Genomic DNA, 23,905 nt, shown 5'->3' with positions numbered 1-23,905 from the left:
GTCATGGTTGTACCATGTGTACAATGCCTGTCATGGCAGCCAGCAACTAAGCATTAGGCAGCTGCTCGCTCACTCCTCCCCTTCCCCCTTCTGGCAGGATGGGGAGGAGAAATGGACAAAAGGGAAAACTTGTTGGTTAAGATAAAGACAGTTTAATAGGACAGTTTAGTAAGACAACAAAGGAAATACTGTAGAGGACGGGGACAAAAGCAGATTGCTGTAATAAACAGAAGAGAAAAACGCTGAAGTAAACAGGACTTGTGGATGTGCTGAAGGAGCCAAGTACATGATGAGTTACAAAACAGCGGTTGTGTACTGACAGCCAGCGCATGGACAGTGCGTGATCAGCAACCTTACTGGCTGACCTGATGTGTGATATGGCTATGGATTGGACAGAAGTAGAATAGAGACCCTCGTGCAAATAGGTGCCTTATCGGGATAGAATGTTCCCAGGGAACTAACATCCCGGTAAAGATGTATAAAGCACTGCTTGCAAAATAAACTTTGTCTCACTTGCACCACAAGCTGAGTCTGTGCCGTCATATGCCACAAAATACTAATACTAATAATGAATATGCAAAACAAACTATATACAATACAATTTTCTCACCACCCAATGACCGCTTTGCAGTCAGTGCCCAAGCAGTGATTGCAGAACCTGGAACTCATGGATTTCATGAATTTCATGAAATTTTTTCCTGAAAAAGACCAACCTCACAGAAAAGTTTGAACTCCTGGAAAGGAGAGGATTCGAACTCACAGAAAAGACAACAACAACCACAACAACAACAACGAGGAGGAGGAGGAGGAGGATTCCTGCCCCCTGGTCAATCCCCATTCATAAACTGAGCATGATGTCTCTGGTAATGGAATATTTGCATGGGCCAGCCTGGGCCAGATCCTGCACATCTGCTTATTAGCAACAGCTGAAAACATCAGTGTATTATCAACACTCTTCTCTTACTAAATCCAAAACACAGCGACTACTGGGAGGAAAATTAACTCTGTCCTAGCCAAAACCAGACACTTCCTTAAAGCAGGAGATTATACAGAATTATTTCCATGTTTACATCTGCTGGATTATTGCCCAAGAATGAGGAATTAGAAAATGATAGATGAGAAAAGGAAAGTCTGGTTAGCTCCCAGGCCTTATCTGACAGACCAACACTTGTGACTATGTATATCAAACAAGATCCATGAAATGATCACATCAGCAGTAGAAATAAAAAAAAAAAATTACATATTGAGAACCTTGCATAAAAGGGTCCTGACTCATTGCCTTTAAACAACTTGGGGAGGATGACACACACACCCCACACACATTTCCTTAGGTTTCCTCTCTCGTGGAGCTCTGACAGAGGTAGGTTCCCCAAAGTTTGTGCCATAACTCTCAAAACCACCAGAATGCTTTTGAAAAGGGTGGGGGGGGGGAAGCATATATTTTCAATTTAGTAACTGTTCAATCTTCTTAAAAATCCCATTTCAGACAATGCAGGCACAATTCATGTCTTAACTGTTATGACAGCAGGTGGTTTTAATGTCTATACTTCTTGTTAGCTTAACCAATTTAACTGGTCCTGAAGTTCAGGTCCTCAGAGATAAAAGTTTGCCACGTGCTAGCTGATAATCCCTCTAGAAAGTACACTCTTAAAACATATACTTATGCTGCTGCCTTATTTACAAAGTCACAGAGCTTTGACTCAGGGAGACAAAGCATCCTCCTTATCTGCTGCTTGAGGAAATGAGTGGTGTGGCCCCTATGAAACAGATTTTGAGAAAGTGCCAGGTGCAATAAACAAAGAGTTTGCAACTCCCCATTAGCTCTCAAAGCTTACTGAGGCTTTGTCCTACTCCTTGCAACCGACTTCACAGGCTTGAAGGAAAACCTGGCAATGATGCTTCTATGCATGCTAAAAAATGACTGACCACAATGGTGGAACATTAATTTTCATGCAGCTTTGAAAAACTATCATGAAACTCCGCAAGACACATTAGAAAACATATTGGCAAAATAACGGTTGATCATTGCGGCAAAAATAATAGTATCTTTTCTGTTTCACCACATTGTATTACTACTGGCTGCTGTGAATCAATACAGCATGCTAATGGACTGGTTAGCAATGTAGTTGCGTATTAAGCTTAAAGCATTTTTCAAGGCATCCTAGAGAATGATTGGGTATTTTTTCCTTTGCTTAGTATAATACCAAATTATGCAAAGTTTGATGGGCACTGTTAGTCTTGCAACAAAAAAGCATAAATATATTGTTTTGGCACCACAATATTGTTTCAGTACAATAGTGAGCCTTATCTTTCTCTAGCACTGCTATGGACTTTTATCAAACTTCTAAACACTCTTTGGAATATTAAATGCACAAAGTTCAGATCAAAAAGTTTTTTTAAATTACAAGACTGGATATTGGGTTTGTGCAGCCCATTTTCCTCCCCCTCCCTGCTGCTCTACACAAGCCAGAGCAAGGGAGAATTCCCACATCCAGTGAACAGTGCCCATTCTGTTATACCTTCTATTCGGGCCACAGAACAAAAACACAAATGAATCCACTTTTTACAAGAGGTCAACTGCAGTAACTGTATCTTTATTAAAGGAGGTTACACAGGTTGGAAAGGTTCACATTCTGAATTCTGACACATACGCTACAAACTTCTCTGTGGGTAAATGGTATTACTCATAGAAACTATACATAGAAACATACCAGCACAGCTTGTTAAATCAGAGCTGTAGGCCGAGTGTGCCCCACGTGCAGATTGCAAGCCAAAGCCTTGATAAATAAAGCAGATGACTCTTAGACAGACCAATAAGCAATTAAGTTCTAATCTACAAAATAACATTTGTTCCCATTTCACAGGCTAAAAACCAGACACCTAAAGTCTAAGTGTCCTAAGACACACAGGAAGACTGTGGCAAAACTGAAAACACAAAAGTCATGCTTCCTCCCCCAAAGGATTTCATAGAATCACAGAATGGTTTGGGTTGGAAGGGACCTTCAAGATCATGTAGTGCAACCCCTGATTTATTTTTATCCTATTCATTACTGCAGTATAGGTGCTTATCTGCCTTATAATTACTTTCCTGCTAGTACAATTCCATGATCATTACTCCTGCTACAAATTACCTGTGAACCACGATTAACTGTGAGGACAACAGGAGAGGAGGCATAAGTAGAAGTCAAATTGCCAACTTCTGCGACTGAAAACTCATTATAAACATTCAGTTTACACAACTCTTAAACAGCTAACTAAATAGCATAATGCATCTTAATGTATTCTGTCTCTTTGACCCTGGCTGCTCATTCTCACTACTTCAATGCAACACTATCTTAATTATGCTGACATATTCTTTTCTTGAGTTGACATTGACCAGATCAGATTAAAAAAAACCAAACACCAAAAAGGTTGTTTGTCTGGTTGTTTTCAAAACCGAATCAATGCCCTTGTACTCTTACGGATTTTCCCTTCTCTTATGCCAGTTTTAAGCATGTAAAATCAGAGCCCCCAGGACCACAACAGAGCCGCCAGGACCCGAACAGAGCTCCCAGGACCCCAACAGAGCCCCCAGGACCCCAACAGAGGCCCCAGGACACCACACATGAACAACACACAGGCTTGAAAAAAGGCTGAAAATACATTCTGCAGCTGCTCACAAACAGCTGGGCAATCAAAACCTGCAAAAGCTACACAGTACAGAATCAATCCCACTGTACCTTAAGTCAATATTGCCACCACATGCTATGTTGTGAGAATGTGATCAAAATTATCAGCAATTCAGCCAAGTACTTAAAGGCTATTAGAGTCTGTACCCTTAAAACTAGCACTTTGGAAGTATTATGGAGAGCACATACTTAGATTCTAGGTAGTTCATCCTCCCTGTAACTATGACGGCACAGTTTCCTGAACTGGGATAGTTTTTGGACTTTGTATCAGAGAGGACAGTGATTCCCAACTGGTATGAATAACAGCAACCTGAATGATGTCAATAAAGAAATACTGATTTACAATAGCTAAAAATCTAGGGCTTAAATTCAACAAATGCAAAACAGATAAATGATGCCTTTTCCTTAAATCATGTACGCTATTTATTGAGACAAAAAGTTATTTTGGACAAGGACTTTCCTTTGAAATGTATTTGAGCATTGCCTTCTTCCCTAGAGTTCTTGTGTTCACACCGGGACCTCCAGGCACTTCTGTGTGGGTACACAAATGTGTACATTTGCTTCAAGTAAGTTAAGCAAAAAAGATTTATCTATTTTTTTGACAAAAAGGATTCACTTGCTAGTAGAAAAAGCACAAACCATACACTGCAATAAATCATGAAACAAAGACAACTGAGGGTTATTTTTACACTTAGAATTACCCATGAATTCCTTAAAAATGTTTTAAAAAAGCAAAACATAACAAATGAGGTTAGACATTCGTGCAAGTTTAGATTTATTCCCAGTTTTACATCTGCACCAAAATTACTTCTATGGTTGTTTCTTATTCTCAAATAAGATCTTGCACAGTATGAAGACTTCTTTATGATCTTTAACATAAATATGTGTAGTAAATTTTTTTTTTGCATACATCTTTAATTGCTGTCTTATCTGATCAACAGGGTGTGGTGCAACCAACATCCTCGCCAACTGCAGCCACACTCAACCCATGAAAACACATCTCTGAACTGTGTTTCTGACAATAACAAGCCCAAGAGACACCTTCATCTGTACAGACAGAATACTATAGATAATGTGAAAAAGATGTGTTAGTAGGAAAATTATTTACTTGCTTTTACTTATTAAAACTGTAGTGCAACTTTAATACAAACATTCACATATAACTTCTACCAACATAAACACTCTTGGAGACAAACATTTTGTGGAGCTGTAACACAAATGTTTTTGAATTGTCAGCTGTTCAACATTTGACAATATAAGCTTAGATTTAAAGTAATTTTTCAGTAGAATAAAAGCAGAATGTGTCATCTAGGAAAGTGTGTACTAGAAATTTGTGCCATCTACACAGAAGCTGCTTTTGGTTTACTGAACCCTCACTCGTACTTTTAAGAGTTGATAGAAAATGGAAGAAGATGATGATTGAAATGATCTATGCCCAAAGATGAAAAGGACAAGAATATTGTTAAGGTTGGTTAGATTTCTTCTCTCATTTGGTATTATGCAAAACATTAACTTTTTGTCAAGAACACAGTGACATGGTTTCAATGCCTGGGCTAAACAATTTCTTTTACTTTATAGGATTGTTTTCAAATCATACACAAAGACAATTAACCTAACATATTAATGGAATAATTGTATTTATTTTGGAAAACATTTATCTATGTTTAACAAAATCGTATGTTAATACATTAAGGAATTTCTGACGCAAGTATGAATATTTCATGTAAGCATAAGCTGCACTGCTGACACTAAAAAGACAAACAGAAAATTTTACTCTTAGTAAAATGGCACTGAGACCCAGTGGGATCTGAATCCAGAAAACCCACCACATTACTACTCTTGCCAACTTCAGGCAAAAGCTGGCTGGAGGCCGTCATTCTTCCCAGCATTTTTAGATGGAGGGACAAGTAATCATGTGCGTGTATGAAAAGCTTGCTGAGATGATGGACTACCCACAATGCCAAAATCAAGGTCATTAAAGAGACTGCATATGGAAAGGGTCATTTTGCTAGGAACATACCAATTACCAGTGAGCATATATAATGACTATTCATGATGTCAAAGCAGCTTGCCACACTGATTTCATCTGCCAGCAGACAAATGCCTATACAACAATGTTGCAGCTGTCAAGGGAATATTTGACTCAATGTATGTATCTTGGAACAGGTTCTGTAAGTGGTCTGGCCTCTGTCCTGAGGTACTGGAGAGGATAATTCCACAAAATGACAATGTATGAGACCACAAAAATTCCAACCATAGCCTTGATATTACAAGAATCCTAGCTGATTTCAGCTATTACAACAGAAAGAACCAGTTATTATACACAAATATCTCACTGACCAAAATTAAGAATTTTTTTCTCCCTTTCCCTCAGCATTGTTTCTCCTGAAACTCTTTAAAGGAAAACGTGTATGCAGGCTGTTGAACAAAAACACATCTCTAATTCTCTGCCCCTCAGCACTGCAGTACAGATAGAGACCTCTGTACTGCGACCTTAAGACAGATGCAGGTACAGCAATGGAGTCACCTGACTCCTGTGAAACAGCTCCAATCAAACTGCAGCAGATTAACAAGTCACAGAAGATAACAAAACAAAACAAAAAAAAGAAACGCTACATTCTCAGGCATAACAGCATTTAAAGAAACTAAGTCTTCAGACTGTAAGGTGTTCCTCAGCTAGCAGAAGTCAGTTTAACAATAAGGTCTTTCCTGCTATGAATAAAGAGCTAACAGCTTGGTCTATCAGAAGTCATCCAGCATTTTTGAATGGGAATTTTTAGTGCAGGTAGTGCCTTTATCCTACACTGTCAGGTACACACTACAATTATAAAAACAGTAAAGAAAGTAATAATTATCCTCCCCCATTAAATTCTTCCCAATTCTCAACATAAAGCAACTGCAATGACTGAATGACTGATAGTGCAAATTGCTGCAGTTCCTCAGGAGCTTTTCCACTAGAAAATCTTCCAATCACTTGGGCTGACTATCAAGACCAGGTGCAGAACTCTGATCCCCAAGCACACATAAGAAGGCACAGTTCCCTCTGGGAGTAATGCTGGGCCTGAATGCATGCAAATCCCAGGGTCTGAAGACTTATAGAAGACAACAAATTGTAAGACAAAATAGAAATCTCTGCACTGAATCCTTTCTTAACCAGCATGTGAATGTCTCATGAACCAAGAAGTGTTATAATTTATTTATATGACAAATAAGTGTTCTGATATACTTTATGATTTGGGGAAAGGTACATACAATTTATAAGTTTTAGTTCATGTTGTGGAATGATACAATTGCTATAGGTTTCTATACCACTGCAAATACTTATTTACCTTTGTTGACCAGGACTGCATGACATTTTTCCCTAGAAAGATATCTAGGGAAACCAGCAAATTTAATGACTGGACTCTGGCTATACAACAGGAATACTAAGTGAACTAAAAGCATAACCTTGCCTTGTTAGTAAGGAAAAGAGGATAGAGGGTAAAAATACACAAATTTCAGGTTAAAGAGGGAAAGATGCTTGTACAACATTCAATGGACTCTAAGAAACACAGTGACGGATTTAGCCAGGAAAAAATAAAAGATGAGCATGTTTAGTGAAAGACTCTGTAGCTCAAGGATAAACCAGAAAGACACAAGACTATGTTCGAGACACAACCCAGAGGGATTAAAACACCCAAAGTGAGTAAAGGTTTTGGGGTGTTTTAACACAGGCAATAAATGTATTAAATCATACTGTTACAGTAAAGGACAACAGTGGCTTCAGAATCCCTATGAGTGTTTTCAGGCATGCTCTCATACCTGTCATGGCTTCCTTCACAAAAAATCTCAAGAAAAATGCCCAGGATTACTGGCAATTTCTTTTAACCTGAAGTGACATCTTGAGATAGCTCCTCAGTTACATTAGCCAGTTGAACAGTGGATTCAAGCACAAGGGTGAGAGTGCAAAATATGAAACCTTCTATCAAGTGTTCCTAGCACCCCAGCCTCGGGTCAGTAACCAGATTCTGTTTAGTTTCCAGAGATATTAAGCGCATTGGATCCAAGCAGTGCCACCCAAAACTTCAGTATGGTATGTAATCAACTGGAGAGGGTAACCAGATCTCTAACAAATACTACTCAGATTCTCATTTTAAATTGTTTGTGTTTCCAGTTCCAATTGTATCAGGACAAGAGATTCTTTTGAAAAATGTTAACCTTAAATTCTTTTTGATGAAATACAAAACCAGTATAGTGGTAAGCCACGGTGGGGATTTTTCAGTGATAGCAAACAATCTTTTTTGTCACCTGAATCTATTATTTTCTATTTAGGAGAATATTCTGATGTTACAGCTCAACTCCAAATCTCCATTTATATATATATATATATAGGAAGCACTACTAAGCAGTCAAGGATTAAGAAACAGTAAACTTAAGGATGCCCACACAGCTACTAGTTTACACACCAATTTCATTGGCACATGCTGCATCCAAGTAACAATAAACCTGCTATTTCTTTTACGTCTGAGATACGAGTTTACTAAAATTGGACTCATTATAATCTGAGGAATTTTGTTTAACTTCTTATGCGAGTCTTCTGCTCCCTAAAATATTTATTTCAATAATTTTGACAAATAATTCAGTTGGTTTTTTTCAACCTGTCACACAGAGTTTTTATTATCTCGGGTCAGAGTCTTACCAACTAGTGTCTGCTGAACCGGACAGGGGCGCAGACCCAGAACCTCTGGTCTCTCCTCGGTTACCTGGATGAGAAGATACTTCAGGCCAGAAGCCCTGCAAGTTGTGCTACTGCAGCCCTGTGTCTCAGCTCTCAGGGGAACCTGGTTTGTAGAGATGACCTAAAAAAAATTCTCTCAAATCTATGAACAGTTGGATTTTATGGCAGTTGCGATTTTTATTGTGTCAACTTGAGACCATTGTGACCCATCTAAAATTCAACACAATCTTAAAAATATCTGCATTAAAGACTTTTACCAGCTTCAGCACTAACACTTTGTTTACCTTCCTCCTAGGGCAATCGGGTAATGACAATAAAAAAAGACTACAAATAATTTACATTATTTTACAATGTTGCTTGCCCCAGGTAAGTGGAATTTTGCAGAATAAATATTAACCTGGATTTAAACTGTAGTTGAAAGAATGAGATTTTCAAATATCTGCACTGAAGTGGTCTGTGAATACAGAGAAGTGATTGAAGAAAATCTTAACTTCACCCAGGCCAAAGACTTAGGTCAATATTGAGTTCTTTTACCATCTCATACATTTCTTGCAGATAAATATGCATTATCAGTTCCACAATACAAACCAATTCTTTTTCTACAGAGAACAATGTTTATTGTCACTGCACTTTCAGACACTCTTCAATGTGGACACAGCTAGTTGCTAAACCCACTGGCAAGTTGAATAATTTCAATATTTCCTTCGTGAATTGACTGTAGAAGCATATTATTAGTTGAAATGATCAATCCTTAAATCAGTTCCTACTATTTTTTTTTCCAGAATAAACATTTCCTAAAAAGAAGCTAACAGGATTGCAAACAGGAACCAATGACTACCTGAATCAATGCAAAGCTCAGAGAAGACAAAGAACTCAGCTGTTTAGTACAGAACCTACAATTTTTCCCCCAATAAGTGAAGATTATTTTTTTTCCTCAAGTAAGAATTTTGACCAAATCCTATATTCAATTCATACCAAGGCTAACATATAACACACAGCAAGTCAAATAAAGGTATGCAAGCATTTAATCTTTAGTGGAAAGTCTAGTGGTTAACCATGCAAACAAATTATTTAACATTTTCCTCAGGAATCGTTACATTTCCATGTCCAGAGTGGTTAAGATTTGAGTGTCATTTCAGTAACACATGGTTATGGTCAGAACATCCAAAGTCTGTATGCCCTAAAGCAAAAATGGGGAGGTTAATGTTCTAAGGCACTTGATTCAACCAGACTAATAAATTTTCCTTCCCCTGTAGATGATCTAACGGAGGTAATTTAGACAACCAGAGCTGGAAAACTTGCGCTGAGCTAAATGAATCATAAGTCTACAGAATGCTTAAATTCAGAAAAAGACTGAGGGTAGCAACATGCAAATTGACAAAACTGTTGAAGAAATGCAACTGCAGGAAAAATAAATATAACATAGGATGTATGTAAAGAGGTACCATGCATAGGAACAAGAAATAAAAGTAATTTTTCCTCTGCCTGTGAGGCCAGTGATGGTATTTCCAGTCTCTTAATGGAAGAGCACTGAATAGCTCACAGTCTCTCCCATTAGCAAGATATAGACAGAAAGAAAGAGTTGTGTAAGACAGGAAAGATCACAAATACAGATGCAAAAGCAGAATAAAGCCAATAGGATAGGAATAATACTAGAAGGTGAAAATACAACCTGCTTTCAGCAAATTAGGATGGCATATCTTGGCACAAATGACAGGTACTAACTCCAGTGCTCATCGGAAAACAAACTTCTTCATGGAAGGATGAAGTACCTTGTAGAATAATCCATCTTTGGATTTAAAAGTCATTGATGCTTTGAAATATTAGGTCAGTGTAGTGTTTCTTTAAAAACTGAATGTTGTAATCCCTTACATGGCAGAAAACACTTTTTGCAACTTCCTTTATGCTTAATACAAAAAGCAAGAATAAAAGATATATAATAATTTACTTCTGTGTTTCCAGAGGCAGACCAAAAGTAACTGAAGGGTTGAAGTGTAAGAGAACAAATTTCTTTATTGCTCTGATAAAACTGGTAGTGGCACACAGCCTGTATTTGCCTTTGTACAACTCTCCTGCTACAATCACTATTTCAGTAACTCTGGGTTAGTGGATAGACTACTTAATCCAAGAACTCTTCTCCCTGTCCATGGAACTTCTCTGAAGCTGTAAATAGGGTGGTCCACATTGCCCAAGAACTGCATGACAGGATCTTCTCTTACGACACTATTTCTATTAGTACTGCATACTTCAGGAACAAAATCCTCCTCTTAAATCTACATGATAAATTTTGATTGGGGCAGTCTACTTGTCCTATTGCTATGAACACAAACTTGAATTTGCAGTGCACCAACAATCAAATTGACAGTTATCAGAACTTGAGATAATAGGTCCCTTTGAAAAATTTTTTTTCCAAAAGTTAGTACCAAAGAATCTGCAGTTGAGTATTTGTTCCTCATCTAGCCATTTTGTTTTATTGACCTTTTCTAAAACACTAATGGATCTATAAAGTACCACAAAAATATGATAATTGGAAAATTACAACATACAATTAAAAAAAATCTAAAGGAAGTAAAACTTTGCATGTTTTATACTTAAAACAGAGGAGGCTATTACAAAGATGTTCTATGGTGGCATATACATTTCAATGTAAACTGTAGATTTCATCAAGAAAGTATGCACACTATCATAATTCTCACAGGCAGAATTTAGCAATGTGTTATTTACAAGCAACATAAAGCTCTCTTATTTAACTTACCAAAATCCTAAGGCTGCAATTTCCAAAGAGATTCATGTAACTCACACACTCAAATCCAACTGAAATATAAGCATCCAGTTCAAATTAAGTTTTTGAAAATCTCTATTAATTCCCCACATCCCAAAATGCACTGTAATTCCTTCTGCCAAGATAGGTTTTCATTATTATATCACCTTTCTCATAGGGCTCCTCCATCGCTCTCCAGGTTTCAGCTCAGACCTCTCAATTTCTTTACCTTGAACATATGCATCAGGCCAGTGTATTAAATAAATAACTAAAAAAGAAACAGAACCAGACTACTCATTAAAGTGTCCAAAAAAGTATGTATCAAACCAGGTGAAAAAGCATTTTTTCCTCCATAATGCCGCCTAACATATTATCCTCAAAATATTTAAGATTACTAGTCCATGATCATTACTGTATACATCCATTTAATTTTAATAAATGAAATCTACAACATTTCATTAACAACTACAGGTAGCAGAAGTTGCCCACGTGCCACAGGTTTAGGTCACCGTAATCAGAATTTCATGATCACATACACACTTCATAAACTTTCAACACATAACAAACCCCATTTAAATCAAAGGGATTTTGGTCACTGGAATTAAGACTGGACTACTGCTGAAGTGCTACAAGTCTTCAAGTTTATGGAAGATAAATATGTTTGGCAGTTCTACAGATATCTTGCACAACCTCAGCAGTGGGTCTGGGATTTTTCTTTCTAAAGAATACCTCCATTTATGAATTTCTGTTGGTAATTTCAGCACATTCTTTGATGCAGTTTTTTTGCTATAGTTTTGTGGCAGCATTTGTGATTTTTTTTAAGCATCTTTTAATGTATTATTTTAAGGGAACAAAATGATGTTTTACTGCATTTTATGAAATGTTAGCACAATTTCAAACACAATTAAGATTTGCTGCCGATGAAATTATCCAAGCAGCTGCTGAAACTGGTTGTGTCAGGAAATCACTTTCTAATGTGTTGTCTCCATGCAAGAAAAGACTACTCTTCTACCGAATGAGAAATTTACATGTATTGGACTCAGAGTTCCAAATCAGATTACCTAAATTTAAAAAATGATAGGATCTATAACTTATGAGTTTGTAGACACTGCTACACGTTCTGAAGGAGAAACATGGGAGATAGTTTGAAAACAATTACATTTCTATTTATATTCTAACTGCAGATTAAACAAGTAACTGCAGGCGTCTTTGCCACATACATTACTCTGACACAAAACAGGAAAAGGGAATAAATGTATGACTGAGATGCGCATCAATCATTGTCTTTGTGCTTTATAATATTCCTTTTCTGGCAGTTCAAATACAGAGCTAAGAAATAAAAACACGCACTCGTTTGCAATGAGCAGACTTTTTTATTCTTTGAATGCATAACACTATTCATTTACACCATTACATTTTTTCTCTTTGTGTAAACACACATCCTTTGTCGTATTTTTTTAATTCACATTTAAGGACTGCACTGATGATTACTATACCACTGGCGTGGTATATTAGCTTTCCACCTCTATAAATGCAAATTCAACCTTGATTTAAGAGGAAAAGGTAACATGAAATTCACTATAATGCACCAGTTCCCATTTGGGTACATCATTGCAACACAAAGAGTATTTTGTTTACACTAAGAACCTAATTAGAACAGTACACAATTTTGTACAGTAAGATACTTTACAGTTGTATCTAGAATAAAAATATTTTGGGTGTATCATAAAAGTCATGAGCTAAATTTGCACTTTCTGATATCAACAACCCATTAGACTTTTAAACACAATTGCTCAGAGAAGCATATATCACTTATATATAATGGCTTGCAGCATCTGGATTTATGTCACATTTAAAGAGAAAGTTCCTCATTCTTTGCCTTCATATACCTAAAATCCACTCCCAATCTAGAAAAGAGTAAAAAAAACACATGCAGTCTTCTTCATCACTGATCTGTGAATAATTACTTCTCTAATTGCTCTGAAGAAATAAGTTGTATTTATTAAGAATAAATACCAATTTCTGTGACATTTAAGTGAAAACTAATGTTGGAATATTGACTAAAGTATCCGTTAAGGTTATGTTCAAAACTCAGGACTACTCTAATTCTGTTACAAAGAAAGTTTCTTTTAAAATTTCCACTGATTTACGTTAGATGCAATCCCAAGGTTTAGCATTAGGATTTGCTAATATCAAGTGTTCATTTTGATCCAAAATTCTATATGCTATTGATGGTACTTACTGCACAGAGACTACCATGTTTTTTTGTTTGTTTGTTTAGATAAAGGAAATGTCATCTATAAATAGGTGTAAGTCACTGGTATCTGATGCCCATCTCTCACAAAAATGGAAGAATTACATATCTTTAATTGCTGCTTGTTATGTTCTCCAAATCAGACTAGTAAGTACTTCTTAACTATGCAGAAACATGTCATATAGCACCAACAAAAAATAATTAATTTCAGCAGATTGTCACCAAAATCTACTTTTCCAAAAGCCTGAATATTCAGTTAGACATCATAATTTGCAAACGTTCACAGAAATAGCTACACCATGGATTTCCACATACAAAGACGCTTTGTACTCAGCCCAAGAAATTAGTCTCAGAACAATGACTTCTAACAGATTTGATAACTGAAAGATCTCTGGCCCTGCATTAGTGTCTGAGACCTCGTCAATGCTGACATGATTAGCTGTTGGTCCTTTAAGTTACAAAGGTGATGTTACCAGGTATGTGATGTCCATATCATCTTGTTATGTTTATTTTAATTTAGGCTTTTTGTTGAAATAAAAATTACTTCACAGCTAGAAATATATTCATTTAGGGCTAGAACGCATCTACTGTACCACAAAGTGCAGTCCTCCTGACTGCAAGAAGTGTTCGCAAAAGATATGGGGCAAAGGTATCTTATGTCAGAGACAGCAAGTAGAATGCTCTTTCTACCAGTCATGCATAAACCACCCCAGCACAGCCAGAAGTGGAAGGAATACAATGTACCTTGCAACGAGCAATAGAGCTGCCACTAGTGAAGTAAACTACGCATTGTTCATTTTAAATTGGGATCTGCGTACTTCTACTGCATCTGTTCAAAAACTTTTCATAATATCTGTAGGCCAATAAAAACAGTAAGGACCTCAGAGACCAAGGTCCACAATTTTATCTTCATTTGTACACACATTCACACTAAACACCCACACAATTTCTTTCCTTAAACTATTTGCTCTCCTGGGGGATTACACAAACACTCTTATTTTCATTTTGAAGGCAAGAAATTAGTTTTAAATTATTTATCAAAATAGCTTAAGGTTTCAGTAATCAAGAAATGTGTAACTATTACTGGAGGTTTTTAAGAACAGCCTATATTTTTATCTGTTGAGAATGATGTAGTTGTGCCTTGTAGCATGGGATAGATTAATGAATACTTTGAGATGTCTAGCAAGCATTTCTTTTTTTAAATAATCTTAACTGAAAACAAAAAACCCTCACTGATTCACAGTATCAGGATGCACTTGAGAAAGAAGAGAGAGACCCAAACACTCACAATCAAATTCTCTATTTACCAGCTTTTTACAGCATCCTTTACACACAATCAAGCTGTAGTGGTGCAGTGGTAAGCAAGGGCCTGAAGTTCATTCAAATGTCAAAACAGTGCTGCAGGAAAACTAAATTTAACGTGTGAGCTGCTTTCACATACACATTTAAAATAGAGTGGCTTATTACTTCCTAGCGGTTGCAGCACCTACAATCAACACAGTTCCTCTTAACTCAAAAGTACATGGACACTTTACACATTTAAAAGCTAACAGCATGTTGTTATGGAATTAAGTTTGCAATTCTATTCAAATTACTAATACGACATTAAAAAAAGTCAAAACTCCAGATAACAAACCTAGTTTTGAAGAACAAGTCCTGGCTCTTCTGAAACCTAAAAGCAAAAGTATATTTGTTCAATGTCTAGCACAGTTACCTTAATGTAATGATTGTATTTTCCCCTCTATTTCTCAACTGTCACTGCACTCAGTATGTACATGGTGTATTTTTCTTTCCTGCCTAACTTTTTTTGTTGTTGTTGTTTATTCTGTTGGAACAAGGATCAAAGTGAAGCAACCTATGTTCTGATTCATACACAATCTGAACTGGGTGCATTATCATCATTCATGTGATTCACCTATTACACTGAATATGCTGATAGAACATTTGTCCAACTCCTGCTGGGGATTGGTGATAGGTTAAATTTGCCTGAACGTGACAGACTCAGAACAGTCAAAAGGAAAATAAAATTCTTTATGAATTCGGTAACCCACAAATCACATTCAAGAAGTTACTTTGGAGGTTTGATCAAAGTCCTCCCGAGTAATGTATTCTGCTACTGCCAAACCTGTTAGGTTTGCTGCCATTTCATACTGGTTTACTGTGACTGCTAGTTGAGGACCACATTTAGAAAATGCAAGGAGCAGCATATCTGTTACAACCACTGCCCACAAACAATACAATTTTCCAGCTTCTCATGGATATATAATCTACCGATTCAAATAAAAATCCTGGAACACTGCTCTCCTAATACCATTTGCTCAAAAAATGTTTATTGAAAAGGTTTCATAATAGTATTTTAAATGTAACACTTTAACTCTTAAAAAGCTGCAACTGCTTTCAGCAGTTCATCTGTTTCAACAGCTGGCATTCTATATACTGCTAATGCACAGAATTATCAATTCCTGTTAAGATTATTTCCCAAGTCTCTAATTCTATCTGCATGGATGGATTGTGTAGCCCATACAGATCCTCAAGAAAATTAACAGGACCCTCCTTAGCACAAAGAGCTTAGCTGCACATTTAGCTGCCAGGGCTCCTACAGATTTTTCTGTTTGCAGCCTTACGAATGACTAATTCTCCCTCCAAAATAAAGGTCTAACATCATAGTTATATTATTCAGGATCTTTCAGTTTTATATATGAACCATGTATCTTCATGGAAATACTGTGAAGCACCACATATTTGGTTAATATATCATGAAACCAGAAATTCTAATTTAGGTATATTTCGTACACCTTTATTTCACATTCCTATTTCACAGAAAAACTGCCAGCTTTAACACATGCTTGTAACTAAAGAATTACTTTTCCTAAATAAGCTTGGACACAAATTGCCCTGTTATTACCAGATCTTTTCTTGCCATGGATTTCATGTCCTCTCTATTGTATAGACTGACCAGTAGAAAATGGACATAAAACGCAGATATGAATGAAAACAGAGCTACAATATCCAAGTTTAGTTCTACAAGCTTATAACCGTATTTTCAAACCACTCTTCTGCATCTGTTACTTTTGTTAGACTTACGACAACCCTCAAAATTTCGAACAAAAAGCTCTTACTCTAAGCATATCCCAGGAACTACAGGCCTGTCAGCCTGACCTTGATACCGGGCAAGATTATGGAGCGGTCCATCTTCAGTGCGCTCACTGGGCATGTGAAGGACAACCAAGGGATCAGGCCCAGCCAGCATGGGTTCAGGAAAGGCAGGTCCTGCTCGACCAACCTGATCTCCTTCTACGACCAGGTGACTCACCTAGGGGATGAGAGAAAGGCTGTGGATGTTGTCTGTCTGGACTAAGGCCTTCAACACTGTTCCCCACAGTATCCTCCTGGAGAAACTAGCTGCCCATGGTTTGGACAGGTGTACTCTTCACTGGATAAAGAACTGGCTGAATGGCTGAACGCAGAGAGTGGTAGTGAATGGAGTTAAATCCAGCTGGCAGCCAGTCACAAGTGGTGTTCTCCAGGGCTCAGTTTTGGGTCCGGTTTGTTTAACATCTTTATCAATGATCTGGATGAGGGGATTGAGTGCTCCTGTTTAACATCTTTATCAATGATCTGGATGAGGGGATTGAGTGCTCCCTCAGGAAGTTTGCAGATGACACCAAGCTGCGCAGGAGTGTCGATCTGCTTGAGGGTAGGAAGGGTCTGCAGAGGGCAGACTGGATCGATGGGCTGAGGCCAACTGTATGAGGTTCAACAAGGCCAAATGCCAGGTCCTGCACTTTGGTCACAACAACCCCATGCAACGCTACAGGCTTGGGGAGGAGTGGCTGGAAAACTGCCCAGCAGAAAAAGACCTGGGGGTGTCAGTTGATATCCAGCTGAACATGAGCCAGCAGTGTGCCCAGGTGGCCAAGAAGGCCAATGGCATCCTGGCTTGTATCAGGCACAGTGTGGCCAGCAGCAGTAGGGAGGTGATTGTGCCCCTGTATTCGGCCCTGGTGAGGCCACACGTGGAGTACCGTGTTCAGTTCTGGGCCCCTCACTACAAGAAAAGACACTGAGTTGCTGGAGCATGTCCAAAGAAGGGCAATGAGGCTGGTGAAGGGTCTAGAGAACAAGTCTTATGAGGAGCAGCTGAGGGAGCTAGGGCTGTTCAGTCTGGAGAAGAGGAAGCTGAGGGGAAACCTTATTGCTCTCTACAGCTACCTGAAAGGAGGTTGTAGTGAGGCAGGTGTTGGTCTCCTTCCCAGGTAACTAGTGACAGGACGAGAGGCAATGGCCTCAAGTTGCATCAGGGGAGGTTTAGATTAGATATTAGGAAAAATTTCTTCACTGAAAGCATGGTCAGACATTGGAACAGGCTGCACAAGGAGGTGGTTGAGTCCCCATCCCTGGAGGTGTTAAAAAAATGTGTAGATGTGGCACTTTGGGATATGGTTTAGTAGGCATGGTGATGGGTTGATGGTTGGACTTGATGATCTTAGAGGTCTTTCCCAACTTATAGTTCTATGATTCCTGAAACACTTGAAAAGTTCATGTTTCAAGACACTGCCACTTTTTTTCTAAAAATCCTTCCAATAGCACCTTCCAGCTGGGTGCTCTCAGAGAGGAAGTATAGGACTCCGTCAGGCACAAGGCCTTCTATGAATCCCATGAAACACATTACGTATTGTACCTCCTTCTAAGGGTCTACTTCACCAACATATATAGCACTAAACATAGAACTCAACCTTATCTCTTTCACATGAGTGCAGATCATACCGTGTTTAACAAAAGTGGTCTGTGGATTTGATCCAACAGAGATTCAAATTAAGCAACCAAAACTGTTACTCTATGTGCCATCCCATCTTTCTTGCAGAGATCACCATCGTCATTGACAGATCAGTGAATTGCATGTGAAGTATTCCCGAAGCCATCACAGTTTACAAATGAGCAAGTTAAAGCAAGCTGAAGCCAGTATTGATGTAGGTCACTATGTCAGATTAAACGGTGGTTCAGGAAGAGCTTTATACATTTTTCAGACATCTCCACATCAGTGGAAGAAAGGTGGGGAAGGATGGAAGCATAAGGTGAGAGCATAAAAAAAAAAGGGGGGGAAAAAAAATCTGCTATAGAGGCAAATTGGACAGGCAGCTGTAATACTCCTTAATTTGTCTTACTAATATGAGCAAAAGGAGTCTCAAAGCTGAACATATCCGACAAACTGAAGTTCTGTTTACACCAGTCCAAGGATCCACTCACATGGTGACAGTATTTTTGCACTTCTTGCTGCCAGGTGTTTTTTCCCTTGTTTCACATATTTCTGCTTAGCAGCAATATGTGAACTGAGTATTTGTGTGAGCACCTACTTTAATCAGTCTACTACCTGAGAAAATAGAAGTGATTTACAGTACTAAAAGGAATTACCAAAAATTATTTCCTGGAAGTGAGTCAAGTTTTCCTCTCATCAACATTCAGCACCAGTGCCACAGCAAGCAAAAGAAAAAGAAAGCAAACACAAAACACAACAACCAGAAAGCAGAGAGGAGGAAAAAAAATGTTATTTCTTAATTTAGAGGAGAAAGTCAGGGCTTGAAATGTTGTTTATGAAAGTCTCCTCGCAGTGACCTGTACATGCACGGGACAGACACAAGGAGATTTTAACTCATTTTACATTATTCTGTACCCGGATACATTTCCACAAAGAAAGGAGCTAAAGATGTGCATACAAATATCTCAGTCTTTAACAGATACATTTTTTTTTTCCCTTCCTCTTGCAATGTACCCAAGCAAAAAAGCCCATGAATACAGCACACAGCTGCCATTAATATTATATGCCATTAATTCTATAAAATCTGTACTTCACAGAAGCTGTTCATTTCCTCATTAAAGTTTATTTCTTGGTAATAGGGGGAACAGGGTGAGCAAAAAGAAGCAAAATGAGCGTTTTCAGGACACTGACAGTTAATGTCTGATGGTTAGGTCAATTATTCCATGATTATCAGCATAAACACTATCTCCACCAGTATAATTATTTTAGATTATTACTTTAAATTCATCTTCCTCTACCTCCACTTTCTTTCATTGCTCCAGCTACGGAAGAAGAAGTAAAAGCATTTTAAAAAGTGTCATGTTTGTTTTTACAAGGTACCTTCTCTCCTATGACCTGTTGCAAAGAATTAATTGGCATCAATATTACAGCTCTTTGCCTGCCTAATAAGGGAATAACAATATCACATCTTTGACTGCGAGAAGTTTATGATCACGGTAAATTTAAGAATGCATAAGTTTAATTCAGTGTTAGTTAGATTTAGTCTTCTAAAGTCTTGTAGATACTTCTAACATTTTCTCCAAACTACATTGCACCAGACAGACCAAATCAAAAGCAGTTATTCAGAATTTTAATAAGTTAATAGACCTACAAAATAAGTTTTAGAAAGGACTCCCACTCCTTGAGATTTAGCAGACCACAGAAGAAATTAGGCATTTTTGTTGCCCTGGTACCAATGAATTATTGTAAAGTTTATTAATCTTTGTTTCATAGGTTTTGGGTGTTTTTAGCAAAATATATAAAACTCGTAGTGGTTCCTCAAACCAATTTAAAAATGAAACGCACCTTTACAAAACATACCTTGATCCATTTTAAAACATTTGCAACAAGGAAAAAGTCTGTGTTCTCAATTACATGCATGTGAACTTTCTAGAGAACAAACAGCACAAGAAATCTACAAATGTGGAAATAAAGGCAAGAATTTGGTTTTTGTGATCTATCTGTACTATATATTTTTTTTTCAGGAATTCATTTATCTTTGCAAATACTCACATGGAAGGTACAATAAATTAGCTATATGTAAAGATTCATGCCAAAATATTCAACACCAAGCCTTTCACATGACTCCAAGCAGGCTTTTTTTGTGTTTTCATAGCCATAATCACTTTGCCACAGATTGGTAGTTATCCAGAGGTCCTCTCGCTTCACAGCACTCTGATGGCTTTTTGGAGGAGAGATTCACAGCCATATCTCTTTGCTGTGTCAATATGACGAATGCCACATTTTTGTAATGTATGGACAGCAGCATCATGGGAATAGCCACCTTGATGGGAAATACCTAAACAAACGAAAACAGCAGTGAATTGTCACCAGTGAATTATGAGGGACATACTTTGTAATTCTTTTTACTTTTTGTTTTTCTTTTTTTGGTATATTGTCACAGAACCTTCTTATTCAATTTTCATTTCCTAATAGAGAAATGGGAACTGACAGATCTCTAAGCTGGGAAAATACATAAAGTGCTAGAACGTTGATGCTGATCACACATAACCCCACCAAAATCAAGTATCAACAGCATTTAACTGTAAAGAATTGATTTCAGAAGTCAGGCTGAAGACCATCAAAGAGAAAACACATATTTCATGGAAAATTAGTATATGGCACTTAATTTTCATATAGGAGCACAACATTTACAGATGAAAATATTAACAATAAGAAATAAAATATAACTTAAAGAGCAATTTACTTTGCAGAAAGCATATCCTGAAACCTTTACTCTGTTAAACTCCTGGTAACTTCAAGATATAAGTGCATTGTACAAACCCAGACCGGGCCATACCACAGGTGCAATTCACATATGTCAAGCTCAGCAATAACCAAAACAATGGAATCCTACACAAGAGTAACAGAATGGGTGTTTTCAGGGAGTTTCAGTAACGAAGTACTGTAACTCACATTACATAGGTGTTCACTGCATGTGTATTTTGCATGTCGAGGGGACGGAAGGAGGAGGAGACTCAGCAGGAAAAGCAAGCAGCAGGAGGACTGTCAGATAAAGAACTGGTTGAGAGCAAGAAGGATGATGTTTCTACTCTACCCTTTCCTGTTCGTTGTTATTCCTGCCATGAGTCCCTCACCCATTCACCCTCACTCACACACCTCCCACCAACAGTATTTTCTACAGTTTGTTGGAGGAAATGCTCAGTCAGTTCCAGTCAGCTACCAAAGCCACCTTCCAAGATGATGACTGGTACTTAAAGGCCCTAGTGCTATAAACAGTAGTTGGCAAGCAAATGGCTACTTCATTAACTTCAGAAGGGCTCTGTGCAGTCCTGACAGTTGACAGCAACAGGATCTTCAGCCACGGCTGAATCTAAATAAATAAAGGACTCCATGTCAAAGAACAATAGAAAGTGAAATTTGTATCTGCTGTTAATTTTCTCTTTCCCTCCAAACAGAATATTTATTTCTACATCAAACACTATCTGCATGTTATGAAATTCACAAACGTATACAGCCACCCAGACTGTCAGAAAAAGGAAACAAATGAAAAAACATCCCACTACCTTAGATTCATCCTTTGAACCTTCCATACCGCAGAGAGAATGCCCACAGGAGTCTGCATGACTCTCACACACATCATAACAACACATGCAAGAATGAGAACTTAGAATAAGTCCTACTTGCATGTAAGGTAAGCCGGGTTCTCCTAAATGCTTATCATTTTTGTTCATTCCCAATCTTAGAAGGAATGACAGTGATACCTCTGTAATCTCACTCAACATTTCAAGTCATTTAAAATAAAATATAATATGGTTTATCAAACACGTACACCTGAGGATTGTGACATTCTGCTGATCACAATGGGACAATCCCCACTTTATGTTCATGACCTACAAAATGTGGAGTATTTAATTCTTGATTTATCTTCACGGATTTTAACGGGATGAAATGATACTATATTCCTATAATTTTGACATGTGTATCATAAGTATTTTACCTTACAAATGTAAACAAAGATTTAATATTTTAAATGACAAAACTTTAAACTTTTTTCTCCATAGCCACTAATTATGATTAATAACTGGCTTAATTTCTGAGTCATCTAGAAATAATGTCCCTACAACTTGTTTTACATCAAAATGCATCAAGCTAGATCAACTTACATTTTCAAAATAGCCATTTCAAAATCTTCATGAATGTTTAAGTATTTTAGATGAACGCAATGCTACTACATTGCAAAGAACATACATGCAATGACTACACTATTCAGACCCTAAAGGAATTTTATTAAAGAATCATATAACTAGCACAGAAAAATTACTATATTTTGTCTTAATAAACCCTTCACTTTTAATAAGCTGGTATTGGTGCCAAATAAATGAGGTTGTACTATTGTGTCTGTTTCTGGCTGAACGGACATTTCTAAGCACAGAATGAATGGAGTTCATTTGGAGGTCTTGCAAATGAACTCAGACTCTTTTCATGCATAATGGATTTCAGTAACAACATCTAGGACAAACAACTTTTTTAAAAAAATTTAACTCTTAAGTTAAAGGGAGAGAGTAGGAAAGAAGGAAAATTCAGATTAATTTTGTTATTGCTCCCCATTCAGTGATGGCACACACATTTGTTTCACAGGAAATAAAGACCAAGGTCAGTCTGGAGGAAATTATCTCCATTTCTATGCCTAAAAATTAACTACAACAGTCCTGATGCACTAAATAATCATTTTAAAAGCTTATTTATGTAATATTATCACTTTGCAAGCCAACTGAATCATGAACAACAGGTTTCTAAATCAATTACGCTACTAACATAGCTTGTGGACTTTTGAAGTTACAGTTTTCTTGTGTTTACTCATGATTAAATATGTTATCATTCATAGATGCAGAAGTGTGACAAAAGAAGGCGGAGTGATTTAAAATTCTATTTTTTTAACATTTTAAATCCGGACTTAGTGTTATTTGAACACCTTAACACTCTTTCATGTTTGGGATTACCCTTTGTTCACAGAGATGTAATTCACACTGTACACGTATATTTAAAGACAAAATCCAATCTCACATTTAAGACTAATATGAACTAGGACCCATTCCATACTCTTACTATTTCTAAAAATATTGAACTAATACATTTTTATTCTAGAATTCTCTGATAAAAAAATGGGAGTTCCTTTTAATAAACAGTAAAATCTAAATAAGTCTGGAAAAAGTCTCCCTACTTTTTAGCTAGTATTTTAACTTGTTTTCCTAGGGGAACAGCACTGTTCTCTCACTGACTGAACTAACCCAAGTCTGACAGAGCCGTAATTATCTGAGATAATTACATTCCTAGAGATGTTGTGAAAATTGGTAGTTGGGAGGGACAAGCACACTGCAGTGGAAATATGGATAGGTTGAAGGACAAATCAATTGAAAACTAGTCTTAAATTAGTTAAGTTGTTCTTTTTGTCATGATTACTCATCACTTTCTTGATATCCTGAAGAACACGGCTATCAAAACTGGGATGAGAAACATGCTCTGGCAATCCATAAAAAGTTTCAAAGATTACTAGGAAGGCAGAACCCTGTTCACAATGCAGTTGCTACGGGGGGGGGGGCGAGACGGACCAAACCGAACCCCCACACAAACCAGCAACTCCCCCCAACCCCTCCAAAATGACAAAATCAACAACACGCCCCCAATCCTCCACCCCCCAAAAAACACAACAAAATGTAAAACAACTAACAAACCAAAACACTACCTC

At 37.4% G+C, this 23,905-nt stretch overlaps 1 protein-coding gene across 1 annotated transcript in view; it reads right to left on the bottom strand.

The window, feature by feature from the left end:
- Positions 1-23,905, bottom strand: part of LOC104332581 (putative oxidoreductase YtbE) — a 49,448-nt gene that overhangs the window by 11,115 nt on the left and 14,428 nt on the right. Inside the window, 4 exon segments of the mRNA XM_075424093.1 lie at positions 11,314-11,370; positions 11,373-11,414; positions 20,250-20,369; positions 20,372-20,494. Coding sequence (XP_075280208.1) covers positions 11,314-11,370; positions 11,373-11,414; positions 20,250-20,369; positions 20,372-20,494 — 342 coding nt within the window.

This window comes from Opisthocomus hoazin, chromosome 6 (genome assembly GCF_030867145.1).
Source record: "Opisthocomus hoazin isolate bOpiHoa1 chromosome 6, bOpiHoa1.hap1, whole genome shotgun sequence".
Taxonomy (NCBI): Eukaryota; Metazoa; Chordata; class Aves; order Opisthocomiformes; family Opisthocomidae; genus Opisthocomus; species Opisthocomus hoazin.
This window is presented reverse-complemented; position numbering and strand designations above follow the sequence as displayed.